General features: G+C 51.2%; 1 protein-coding gene across 1 annotated transcript; it reads left to right on the top strand.

Moving 5' to 3' along the window:
* Nucleotides 1–838: 838 nt before the first annotated feature.
* Nucleotides 839–1,774, top strand: LOC309684350 (olfactory receptor 14J1-like; the record flags this gene model as incomplete). Its single annotated transcript, XM_082500278.1, has 1 exon — nucleotides 839–1,774. The coding sequence occupies one exon, from the start codon at nucleotides 839–841 to the stop codon at nucleotides 1,772–1,774; it is 936 nt and encodes a 311-aa protein (XP_082356404.1).
* Nucleotides 1,775–13,066: the final 11,292 nt, after the last annotated feature.

Below are 13,066 nucleotides of genomic sequence, written 5' to 3'. Positions count from 1 at the left end.
CAGGGTGCTCTCCAGAAGGGCACAGCTCTCCCATAGTATCTCTCTGCTCCCTCGGATCCACATGGAGAAGACATCTCGGTGCTCAGGCCATGGAAATGCTGCTGGGCAGCTGTACGTGGGCAGCTTCAATGATCCCTCCTGGTCCCAGTCTGGGAGGGGAGAGATGAGAAAAGGCAATGAGCCTGTATATCTCCCCTTTGAACCTGCATTCCTTTCTTCTCCGCAGTGTCCTGCTTCTTTTGATGGCAACACCTCAGAGGGATCCTCCTCCAGCTGCAAGCTGCCAGCACAGGGCAGTGGTAAAGGGGACTGATGGGCAGAGCTGCTCTCCTCTCTCTGCACTAAGGGAGTGTCCCTTTGCCTCTCAGGACCCACAAGACTTCAACTGGAGTGCATTAGAAATGTCAGGGATTTCAGCCATCCCAAACCGCTCCGAAATGTGGCAGGTACAACCAGAACAAAACAGAGAAAACAAAATCCCCTCTCCTCTGCTGTGCAGTTGGGCAAATTGCCGACAACAACACTGAAAAGCTCTTTGATATAACACAATTACATTTAATTGGAGACAGCCCTACTGTCCTATTTCCCTCGTGCTGCACAGCAAGGAGGACTCCTCGGGAGCCCATTGCCCTGCTCCCAGTGGCAGCCTCAGCCAGCAAAAGCCGGAGCTCAAGTGAGGGAGCTGCAGAGAGGTGCTCCTGAAAAGAGGGTCTGAATGTGGGGCTGCAAAGACATATGCAATCCATTTTGCCAGGAGAAGTCTGCTCTGACTCAGTACTGTCTTTTCCTCCTTAACAGATAGTCACAGTTAAGAATAAGAGATACCCAGAGGCAGCAAATGTCCAACAGCAGCTCCATCACCCACTTCCTCCTCCTGGCATTTGCAGACACACGAGAACTCCAGCTCTTGATCTTCTGGCTCTTCCTGGGCATCTACCTGGCTGCCCTCCTGGGAAACGGCCTCATCATCACCGCCATCGCCTGTGACCACCGCCTCCACAGCCCCATGTACTTCTTCCTCCTCAACCTCTCTGTTCTGGACCTGAGCTGCATCTCCACCACTCTCCCCAAAGCTATGGCCAATTACCTCTGGGACACCAGGGACATTTCCTATGCAGGATGTGCTGCACAGATCTTTTTTTTTTCCTTCTTGTTTGGTGCAGATTTTTCTCTTCTCACCATCATGGCCTACGACCGCTACATTGCCATCTGCCAACCCCTGCACTACGGGACCCTCCTGGGCAGCAGAGCTTGTGTCCGCATGGCAGCAGCTGCCTGGGGCAGTGGGTTTCTCAATTCTCTCCTGCACACAGCCAATACATTTTCACTCCCCCTCTGCCAGGGCAATGCCCTGCACCAGTTCTTCTGTGAAGTCCCCCACATCCTCAAGCTCTCCTGCTCACACTCATACCTCAGGGAAGTTGGGCTGATTGTGGTTAGTGCCTGTCTCTTCTTTGCATGTTTTGTTTTTATTGTGGTGTCTTACATGCACATATTGAGGGCAGTGCTGAGGATCCCCTCTGAGCAGGGACGGCACAAAGCCTTTTCCACGTGCCTCCCTCACCTGATGGTTGTCTCCCTTGTTATCAGCACTGGCATGTTTGCCTACATGAAGCCCCCCTCCATCTCCTCATCATCCCTGGACCTGGTGGTGGCAGTGTTGTACTCGGTGGTGCCCCCAGCAGTGAACCCCCTCATCTACAGCATGAGGAACCAGGAGCTCAAAGAAGCATTGAAGAAAGGGGTTCAATGGGTTCACCTTCAGCAGCAGTAAGCTGCCCATGTCTCCTCACAGGCTGTCCCTACTGTGCTGGATAATAGTGAGGCCTTCAGTAAATGTGTCATCACAGCATCAGAACTGCCTTCCTGAGGAGCATCTCTGTAATAACAGGGCAGCTCTCTCTGTTGCAGGAAAATTGACATAAACTAAGAAAACGAAATATAAAATGACATTGTAATTGAAGCAACCAAGGACACCTGCTGCTTTTCAAGTCCCCTGTACTGCCCCAACCCTATTTAATAATTTACATAATATGAAAATAGAAAAAGAGTAACTAGACATGATTTATCTATGACTCAGTTAAGGAACTACCACCAGACAATGTAGCATTGTTGAGAAGCAGGGGATTCCTGTCAAGAGAGTGATGAACTGTAGGGCGGGTCAGCGAACCCAGAAAACCTCTTGGAACTGCCAAGATCAAAGAAGTGGTAAAAGGTAATTCTGCCAGGGGGAGATCGCGACCACTGACTCACTGACCACCTACCCAAATGATACCACCTATTCAAAAGAGAACAATGGAAGAAGAAGACAGAGTCTGTGCACTAATTTACATGGGAAGCAAAGAAATCTCAACCAATCCTTGAAGAGAATAACAATGAGTAACTGTGAATATATATATATATTGTTTGAATATGTAAACATCAATGCATAGAAGTGGAGTCTTTTGAAGCTAAGTTGTGCTCCCGTTTTGGGCTGAGCACCCCATTTCCGCGCATTAATGGAATAAACTTGGAAATACCTCTGCTCTGTGTGTTATTGGCTTGCACACCGTGTAACAAACCCAGATTTGGGATATCAGGAGGGTGTCATACTGCAGTGAAATAGATCTAGTTTTGTCTTTGAGGCAGCAGCAGAAGGAGGATGTGCAGTTCCGTGCAATGACATGGAGCTAAATAGAGGATTCAAATGAGTCTATGGGCTGAGACATCTTTGGCATCTGAGGAGCATTAGGAGGGCTTTGGAAGAAGCCGCACAGGTTATGGGGAACTCACAGCCATTAGGAAAACCTCAGAAAACGACAGCCTTGTGTTTGAAGAAATAGTGAAGACAGAGTCATCAGTAGAGCTTGGGACAGCATGGGGTCAGAGTGGGGTGGGGAAGCAGGGGTTGGCATCTGCATCTGTTCTGATGCTGGCATCATCTCCTCTGATCTTGGCATCTGCAGAGAAATAGCCACAGCCTGTGGGGCGTATGGCCCCTTTTTTGGGGCTGGGACTCCCCAACAGAACTGAAATCCTTGTCCTTTTGACTATGGCTGCGGTCTCTTCCACTGAGGCCCCTGAGAGCACTCCAGTTCCTTACATCAATGGGGCCTTGTTGCCTCCACCCCACCCTCCAGAGGGCCTGAGAGGTGTCTTGCCCTTGGCATCACACACCCCTTCATCTCAGTGCTCCCAGGAAGAGCCCTGAGCTTCCCGTGTGGGAAAGGATCCCCATTCCCAGGGTGTGGGGGTCAGTGCTTGGACATCCCGCTTGATGAGACAGGTCAAGGGCTTTCACAACCACTTCCATGTTTGATTTTCAACCTGTAAGCAGTGCCTCTGACTTCCTGCTTCACCAGCCTCCAGGGACAGTCCCTTTTCTGGTCATTCCCTCCAAGGTCTTTTCAGGGGTGGCCCTCAGTGCAGCCCACTGACATGCTCAGAAACTTGGAGCTTTGCTGCTGCTTTTTACTTCTCAAGAGGCCAGTTCATTAACATGCAAAATGCCCTAACAAGCCAAGGCTCTGAGCATAATTTTCTTCACTTTACAATTCTTATTTGAGAGATTTCAGAAGTGAAATGATTTTAAAAATGAAAGAAAAGAAAAGAAAAAAGTTTCCTTTTTCTTCCACTTGTCTTTGTTTATCTGCTTACGCATTAAGTGATATCAGCAATTTCCAAATGATATTGAAACTGGACCTCTCCAAATGGAGGGTGAATGTGTAGGTATTGAGGTTTGGGCTGGACTGGCCACTCAGGCAGAACGGCAGATGCTCTCCCCTACCGAGGAGAGGCAGGAGAGAGAGAAAGGGACTTACGAGTTTAGAAGGACCTAAACTCTGTTAATGAAATATTAATAATAAAATAAAAAAAATGAAATATATACAAAACCATATCAAGCTCCCAGGATGATGATCACGTCACTGGCTAGCGCTCGGGCAGTCCCAGACTGGACTCAGTGCTGGATGGGAACTGGATTCCAGATAAGGATTCAGGATCGGGATCACAGGCAGATGAACAGACAGAGTACTCCTCAGACACCGGTCATTGAAGGAAGCGAGCTGACCCTTTGATCCCTCAGCTTTTATACTGAGCATGAGGCAGATGGGATGGAATACCCCGTTGGTCACCTGTCCTGTCCACTCCTCCCCGCAGGTGGGACCTCACTATGCTTTTCCACTTCCAACCGTCCAAGGGGGAAATCACAAAGTTGGTTGGCCGTGGGTGTTATAGCAATAAGTATAAGCAAGAGCCTCTCTGCACACCGTGCCTGGGCATCAGCTGTAAACATAGGTCTGATCACTCTGAGAGAGTGAACACTGTCTGCAAAATATACTGTTAATTTCAGTAGTTAGAAGAAGCCCGGCTAAGAAGCGAAGTTACTGAACAAAATTGGTTCTGTTTTACCTCACACCAGGACAGGTGTGTATTGTTTCTCTCAAACAGGTTTATTAGGAAAGCATTTTTCTTCAATTGCCAAAACGCTGGTCAGTACAGGTTGGGAGTCCACACTATTTACCAGCTGGGATATTTGGTTGAACACTCTATGAAACGATTATCAGGTTATCAAGTTATCAGGTGCGTTTCTCACAGCTGAGACATCAGCCTGCAGAGAAACACTCTGCATTTTCTGCAACATCTCATCAAGTTCCCACCTAGCTTTTTCAGACGATTTTTCCATGGCTGAGGTGTTGACCTGCGGAGGGACATCATCTAACCAGTTGTCCAATACACTGCCACATGCTACAGAAGATTTATGGTTTTTCCTCAACTGAGACAGCGGCCTGGTCACGTGACCTGTCCAATGCTGACACACTGTCCTGTGGGGCAGAAAAAGATTATGTGCATAATGCTGCATGTCAGTATCCACATGACCCACCGTCGGTGCCTCACCCTCTTTCCAGCAAAATAATACCAATCCATGAGCATGTGCCGCTGGTGCTCTCCGTACCCACATGCGCCAAGTGGGTCCGGTAATTTTGAGTGCATCTGGATCTAATGGTGTCTGCAGGTTGTCCAAATCAGTAAAAATCATCTCCCGCACAGCTATTTCCCTCCCCTCAGAAGAGATTCTGAACATCTCTCTCAATAGTTGTCCACTTGGATGGGTGGTATGGGATAGCGTCCCTATAGGGATACTTGCTCCTCACGCTTTACAGGAGTCATCTCCAGAGGCTAAGGGATTGTGGTGTTCTTCCAAAAACCCTGTCAATACCCAATTCTCTAGTCAATGGTCCCAACCGCTTGGCTTCTCTACCATCTAAGTCCAAACTATCAGCTCCAGTGTCCCAGCAATCGAGTAGCCAAGGAATCACTCGCCTTCCTGACAGCTGTAATCCTTACGTATGTCTCGCAGCTCACTTAGGGGTAATGATGGAGTGGTTTCCTCTGTTTCTTCATTGTGTGATGTCCCTGACTGACTGTTGCTATCTGGTCCTATTGCACATCTTGTCTTATGCACAGGGTTGACTGATACCGGCACTGACTGGGTCTGTAGTTCAGCTGCATCATCCATCACCAAGGTCGGAATAGGTGTAATACTCGTTGCAGCTGCGGGTCCTGTCATGGTAGCCAGCGGGGACTGGAGAGGTGCAATGTCCGTCATGGGGGCTGGCGGGTGCTGTGCAGGAGAAATACCGTGCAGTGCCTGACATAGGAGCCGGTGGGATCTAAGCCAGCGGAGTCTGGATCGGATGGATGCCTGCCATGGGGGCTGGCAGGGTCTGAGTGTCGCAGGGGACGGCAGGGTCTGTGCAGGCGCGATGTCTGTCACAGGGACAGGTGGGGGCTGTGCAGGTATGATGTCGGCTGTGGGGGCAGGGGAGTTGCCGCTGGACACTTCCCTATACTGCAGATCCACCAATGAAGAAGAAAGAGCCCGCAAAATTTAATTACCCAAGCACAATAACCAAAACATTCCAAGGGTATTCCAGACTTTCAAAAACTGTTGCTATTGATGCCACCAGCACATACAAAGACTCAAGAGACATCCCCCCTCTTGCTAAATGGCCCTTAATATAACCCAAGGTGTAATTATACACAATGTCCAACAGAGGCCTCCCACCGTCCCAAGGTGAGTCTGACTGCAGCAATTCGCAAGGTGCAATTACGTAAGGGACAGAAAATGGAAACATTAAAAAAGACCCGATAACATAGCAAAATACTGCCACCCAAAATAAAAAGGCAATGTTTTTAAGTCCCCATCTAGAAACGATAAGCTGCCCTAAACCAGCAGAAAGGGGAAATGTGGAGAAATGCCAGGAGTGTTGCTGTGAGGAGGCAAGAGAGGGACAGAGGGTTGGGCTCTGCTGGGTGGAAGAGGAGACCAGGGCGTTCCTTCAGAGTGGGTGTCTGCACTGCAGGGGATGGCAGGGAGGGTGCCCAAGTCCCCTCTCCCAAGGTGTTTGTGGGAGCAGGTCCCTCCGACTCCCTGCCCACGTCTGGGCTGCCTGGAGCTGTCTCTGCCGGGAGCTGTTTCTCTGTCCCAACATCTCCTCCCTGCCAGTGCTCACTGACCCCATCCCTCCCGCTGTGTGCTCAGCTCTGCCCTGCAGATCCCTCCTGGCAGCAGGGCACTGCCCAGGGACATCTCTGCATGCCAAGGGGATAAGAAGAGGCTCAGACAAATGCTAACGAGAACTGGGGTCTCCGTACCTGCTCCAGAGTGGAGAAAAAAAATTTCCCATCTCCCACTGTCAGGGATGTCACAGTCAGGGATGAGAAGGTAGAGTTGAGGCTCCTGAAAGAAGGGAACAAGGCCAAGAGGGGGACTTCAGGAGAGCAATCTTTGGCCTTCTGAGGGACCTGATCAGAAGAATCCCATGGGATACGGCCCTGCGGAGAAGAGGGGAGCAGAGAGCTCTTTGCTAGTCAAGGATGGACTCTTGCAGCTCCAGAACAGTCCACCCCATTATACAGGAAGTCTGTCAAAGCTGGCAGGAGCCTGGCATGGGTGAGAAAGGAGGTCCTGACTAAAATGAAGCATGAAGGGGCAGCCCAGAGAAGGTGGACGCTGACTGGCTTCTGGCCTCAATGATTCTTTGACTCTGTGCTGGAGAGAGCCATTTGCGTGAGCGTGTGCTTGTCTGTGCCTGGGGGGAGAAGGGGGACGAGGGGATCCTGGGGCCAGGTTCTGGATAGATGGAAGGTGTCAGACCAGCTCTCGGAAGGATCCGTTTTTGCTGTGTGTCTATATGGGTAGATATCTTACACTAACATAATACAGCACACAAAGAGCCCACCCTTGTTTCCCTCTCTCCACTGAGCATGGTTTTGATTGCCCTAGAAACCTCTTCGTGTACCACAAGTCTTCCCGTGATGATAATGCATTTGGGGGCGGGGGGGGGGGGGGGGGGGTGCAGGGAGGCTGGGTGAGTAGAGGGACGAGGCTGGCTCTGACAGGGGCCATGAAGCAGCTGCCCGGAAGTGACAGCAAGGACATGACAAGGAAGAAAGTTATCTCTGTTGACGTCATTGTTTTTAGGAAGGCAAAGCTCCCCTTGAGCCAGTGGTTGCAAGGAAGGTCAAGAGCAGAAAGAAGGCTTACGGGGACCTCCTTGCAGCCTGTCAGAACCTAGGAGGAGGTCATAAAAATACAGAGATAGGCTCTCCACCTCTGGTGCATATTAAGAGGACGAAAGACAAGTGTTGGGTGAAAGAGGGGTTGTTCAACCTGGAGATAAGGAGAAGATTTTCCCCCAGTGTCAGGGCTCGTCCTGAGATGGGTGGCTATGAGCCCTGCCTGCCCTTCTGTCTGCCATGGTTGGTCAGGTTTCTGTAACAGAAGTGTCCCCAGGATCAGAACCCAGGTGGGCCTCTTCCACCTGCCTCACCCCCTCCCCTCCCCAAGGATGGAGTTCCTTTTGGGTGGGGTCTCTGATGCGCTGGATGACCTCAGCATGCCTGCTGGCCAGCATGTCTCCTAAGGGCCAACCAGGCTGCTGCTGTGGAAGTGCCCTCAGAATCATCACCATGCCAGCCATCTCCCCTTGGCCTGCCGCTCCCCTTTCCCTCTGCCCCTATCTTGGCTCTGCTGGGAAGAGCGGTTTTGTGATAAACCTCTTGTCCCCAAACTGCTGGGGCCAGCTGCGGGCCAGTCATGCTCCTACAACAGTAGTGGCCTCACAATCAAATCAGAACTTGTCTCACCTTTGTCTATCTCTCCCCATCCACTCCCTTGACTCCTCATCTCTGCTGGACCCCACCTTCAACATCCAAACCCCATTACTGGCTTTTCCCTCTCCTCTGCCCCACGGGTTGCCAGAGACAGGGTGGCACATCTTACGTTTAAGCTTTGCAGTGCTCATGCATAATTATTGTGATAAAGTGAGTGCTGAGATCAGACTCTATGGTGTGGAGCAGTTAAAACAGCAGATAGGCAGTGGTGGCCATCATGTTGGTTTTGCAAGGGGGGGCTTCTGTCTATATACTAAAAGGATCTCCTACTACCAAGATGTGTTTGGTGTTTCAAGCTGTCACTTACAGAGGTCCCACAAAATTGATCTGCAGTTGTGCCCGTGGGCTTCCAATATGTTAGTGCTGGAGTTGGGCTTTTGATCCAGGGTTGTCTGCATGGGTCATGGCACAAGAAAGGCAGTTCCTACACCAGAGATATACATCCTTCTTCAAGTTAGGCCCCCACCCGCTGCTCAGAGTCTTTGTCCGAGCTCACGCATGAACTTCGATAAACTCTCCTTGAATATTCTGAGGCAAAATCCAATGCTTATTGCCTTCTGCATCTACAGCATAATAAATAATGCTTTCCCTTACTATGCAGGCTGACCTGATGGGTCTTTTCACATTAATCCCTTTCATTGCCTTGGTTGGAAGATGACATTTTCCCACCTTGGGTCAAGATTGGTTGTGACTTCTTTTCGTGACTATATGTTACTCTGCTGGAAGCTGAGCTGCTGTTCCAGCTTTCTGTAGCTCAGTTTCTAAAACCTTTAGTTCTGTTTCTAAATCTTGTGCTTGTCCAACTTCTAAGTCCAGCTGTTTGATTTGTAACCAGGGTCTATGTCTGTTTACCTTGAGATCTTCCTCTCAAATTTTGATTAAGATGATGATTGTCTTTATTTTGGGAAATTCCTCCTCCTTCAATTTACAGATGGCTTTTTTTTGCACATTCTTTACCTTCTCATCCATTTCTCTCAGGAGATCCTGTGAATCATACATGGCACACCACAGGGTTCCAATGGCACAGGCTTCCTTTTTCACTTTACAATGACTAACGTAAACTTGACAGGCTGGAGAAGTGGGATCTGCTACTTTAAGACAGTGGGATCTCCTAGGGCATTTCCCTGGTTCAATCACCTGCTTATTGAGTTTGTAACATCCTTTTCCTCCTTAACGCATATTTTAGCTCAAGCTGCGTGGTCTGTTTTATGCTGTGCACTTCCCATACAGCCTTTACACAGGCAAACACTAACAGGAATTTTGCTGCTCCAAGCGACTCAGTAGAAAAGAGTTTTAAATGTGTTTTCCGTAAGCTCCAATTCCAGATTGACTTTCCTTCAGAGGTCCATTGGTTCTGAGCATCCAGAAAGCCACACCAAAGATGCATTGTGGGTCATTTCAGTCACCACCATCACCCACAAACCTTCCACTTTGACTGCAGGGCTTGCCTCTCCGTTTACAGACCACGCAATGAAGTTGGGATGAGGCTGTTTGTTAGGAGAGCTTCCCAGACAAGATGCTGCTTGAGCCCAGCCAAGGGTGTGTCGGGGACAATTCCTCGAGGCAGCCAACCAAATATTAAATGAGCACAGAGCTACTTGTGGCTGGAATTCTGTGTGCAGGAGCAAGGACTGCCTTCAGTCCAACAGTGCAGTTCCTTCAACTCTTGTCATGGTTTGGGCCGGCCTGGCCACTGCGACAAACGACAGATGCTCTCCCTCACCTCTCTTTCCAAGGAGAGGAGGGAGAGAGAGAAAGGACTTGTCAGTTTAGATAAGTTAGTCAGTTTGGGGTCACTTCTCATTTCCGCTCCTATCCAAAGGTGTGACCCCTCTACAATTTACTGCTTCCGACCCTCCAACAGGGCATATAACAAAGTGAGCTGCCCTTGGTTGTTATAGCAAAAAGTCTAAGCAAGAGCCTCTCTGCATACCATGCCTTGGCATCAATTATAGATAATCAGGTTTTGTCACTCTGAGAGCCAACAACTTATGCACAATATGCATTAAATTTCAGAGAGTTCAGTTAGTTCGAGGAGGCTTGGCTGCAAAGTCAAATTACTGAACAGAAAATGGGTTCTGTTTCGCCTCAAACCAGCACAGGTGGGCTGTTCTTTTGGGAGGGCATAAGGAGAATAAAAGAGAAGCACTCGGGATTTCAGGGAATGGAAAGAGAAGCAAAGGATGCTGTTGGCCTTCTTTGCCCCCGGCTCCTGTTTTGCCTAATGAAACTGAAGGACCAGCAGAGCCTTTCCCGCAAAGCTGCCACCCAGCCACACCGCCCCGGCCCTCTGTCATTGTATGGGGTTAGTGCACCTCAAGAGCAGGACTTCAGAGTTCTCTTTATCGGACATCATGATATTCCTTTTGGCCCATCCCTCTGGCCTGTCTATGTACCTCTATGTTCCCTCCCTCAACCTCCATGGCCTTTCAATGATTACGGAGTGTCATTGGACATGCTGGGACATTGGCTTACCCTGTCATCTCCCTCAGCTGCCACCCTTCCTGTCCCATAGACTGGTAAGGATTGTCTTAGTTAAGGTGACTTGGGAACAATCCACTGCTGGTGGTGTTCCTCCAGATTCCTGCCCCGAGACACAGAGCCCTGGGAGACCTTGCTGGGGCAGAGTGAGGCAAAGAGGATGTAGAGAATCTCAGATATAGCTCCACCCGCTCTCTTAAACTCAGCAGTGGCCGCACAGTGGCTTTGTTTCTCCTTGAACTCTTCCTGAAGGAGTAAACACTCATTCTAGTGCCCTTGAATTGCCTTTGGGGGTTAGATTGAATTGCGATCTGGACTATAGCAGAGCTTGGAGGAGGCTGTCCTTGAAGACCAGATGGACTGAGCTCTGCCACCATGTCACAGATCTGTCTGCTACAGGAACGGCTCCAGCTCGTCCTGTCTGTGCCCCTGGCTGAGATCATTGCTGCATGTTTGGGCTGAAGCCCCCCAGCTGTGGCACCAGGCAAGCCGTGACTTGCCATAAGGAATCCTGGTACCAAGAGTCCAAGACCCCATGTGTGCTACTGATGGGACAAGAAGAGGGGTTACTCATGGCCAGCTCTTCTTCTGCTGAGAGAAATAACACTGCTGGAAGTAAGTGTCTCTGCGCAGCTGAGGGAGGGAACATGAGAGATTGCATCAACCTTTTTCACAGGCGGTTCCCCTGGAGCCCCAGGGACACCTCCAAGGAGGAGCCCAGAGGGGACAGAGGCAGTGCCAGCGTGGGCTGGTCCTCTGCTGCTGAGCTGGGCCGGGGTGCTGGGATGGAGGGAGCTCCTGGCAAGCGGGCAGCACTGCAGAGAGACAGCTCTGCCCAGGAGCAGGGCTGGGGTCACTGCCTGCAGGCAGAGAGGGGAGACCTGCGAGGCAGAGAGAGCTTAAAGGCAGTTGGGAGTGGGTGGTGCTGAGAGCTCACTGGGGCAGAAATCTTCACCGCCCTCTGTGTGGTAAGTCTCAGGGTGCTGGGCAATGCAGCTCCAGTTCCTGGAGGGATCTCCTCAAGCTGGTCCATCTGAGAGCTGCTGGGCTCTGTCAGGAGGACTCTCTCAGTTTCTGTGCTGTAGAGGAGGAGGATGTGCTCCAGAGCAGAGCTTCCCTGCTGCCCGGTGAGAGGGACTGGGCCCGAGGGCTGCCTTCTGCTGGGGATGGTTGTGGAGGTGTGCGTAGGGGTGTGCAGGCAGTGGTGGCAAAGGGTTGTCCTTGCCGGCAGGGTCCCTGCACCCCGGGGCTGTGTGCCGGGGCAGGGACTCTGCCAGGGTCAGCTCTCCGCCTGCCCGGGGAGCTCCCACGGAGCTTCTGTGGGGAGAAGCAGTGGGTGGAAGGAGTGACTGTGAGCAAGGCAGATGCCTTCTGTTGCTGAGATGGACCTGTGTGGGTCAGGGCTGCTCCAGATCCCCATCACCCCCAGGACATTTGCAGAGGGCCCTTTTGAAGAAGGATATCGAGGCACCTTTCCCCTGAAAGAGAACAAGTCTGTGCTGTGGGATTTCTCCTCTCGGGTGCTGGGTGGGCAGTGGGAGGTGGGAAAGGAGTTCTCCTTTATGGAGAAGGCACAGAGACCCCCGTTCTTGATAGTACTTCCCTGAGCTGCTCCTGAGCCCCCACACACCCAGAGATGACCCCGGGCAGCGCTGTGCTGCCAGGAGGGGTCTGCAGGGCAGAGCTGAGCACACAGCGGGTGGGATGGGCTCTGGGGCACTGGCAGGGAGGAGACCCGGGGGCAGAGAAGCAGCTCCAGGCAGGGGCAGCTCCTGGCAGCCCAGACACAGGCAGGGACAGAGAGGGAGCTGCTGCCAGAAGTGCCCAGGCAGGGGGGATCCTGGCACCTCCGGCCACCCCCTGAACTTCAGACAACTTCTCCGCAGCAAGCTTCTGCTCTCCTCTCCCGCCCGCCCCACAGCCAAAGGGTCCAGAGCCCGAGATGCCTTCTCAGCAGCTGCACCTCCAGTCCAGGAGATGTGTATGTGTCCTACAAGTGATGCACAACATAAAAGCAAGTGCCCTGCAGTGTCTCTGTCTGGAGACACTGTCACTGAGGAGAAGGCTTCACTGCACGCCTGCCTGACTCCCTCTCCTCGCTTCATTTTTTCAGAGCACAGACGTGTTTCTCCTTGTTTCCCCACCCCTCTGTTGAACTCTGCATCTAAGGAGTTTGGGAGGAGGTGCGGGTCAGCTTCTCTTCTGCCTCTGACTCTGCCTCTGACTCGTGCCCCAGAGGTGCCCTCATGGAAAGTAGGTGACGAAGTAGTATTTTACCCTATAAGGGAGAGTGTCACTGAGTTTGTGGGGTTGGGAATGAGCTGGGTCATTCCTCATTCAGCTGTGGGAGGGGGATTTCTGTGAGGAATGGCATTGGGATTTCCTCAGAGAAGTCTCTCCCAGTTTGTCACTGCCTTTTCCTCCTTGG

This window comes from Vanellus vanellus, assembly GCF_965231255.1.
Source record: "Vanellus vanellus genome assembly, contig: HAP1_SCAFFOLD_53, whole genome shotgun sequence".
Taxonomy (NCBI): Eukaryota; Metazoa; Chordata; class Aves; order Charadriiformes; family Charadriidae; genus Vanellus; species Vanellus vanellus.
Note: the sequence above shows the minus strand (reverse complement) of the source record. Positions and strands in the feature narration are given on the sequence as shown.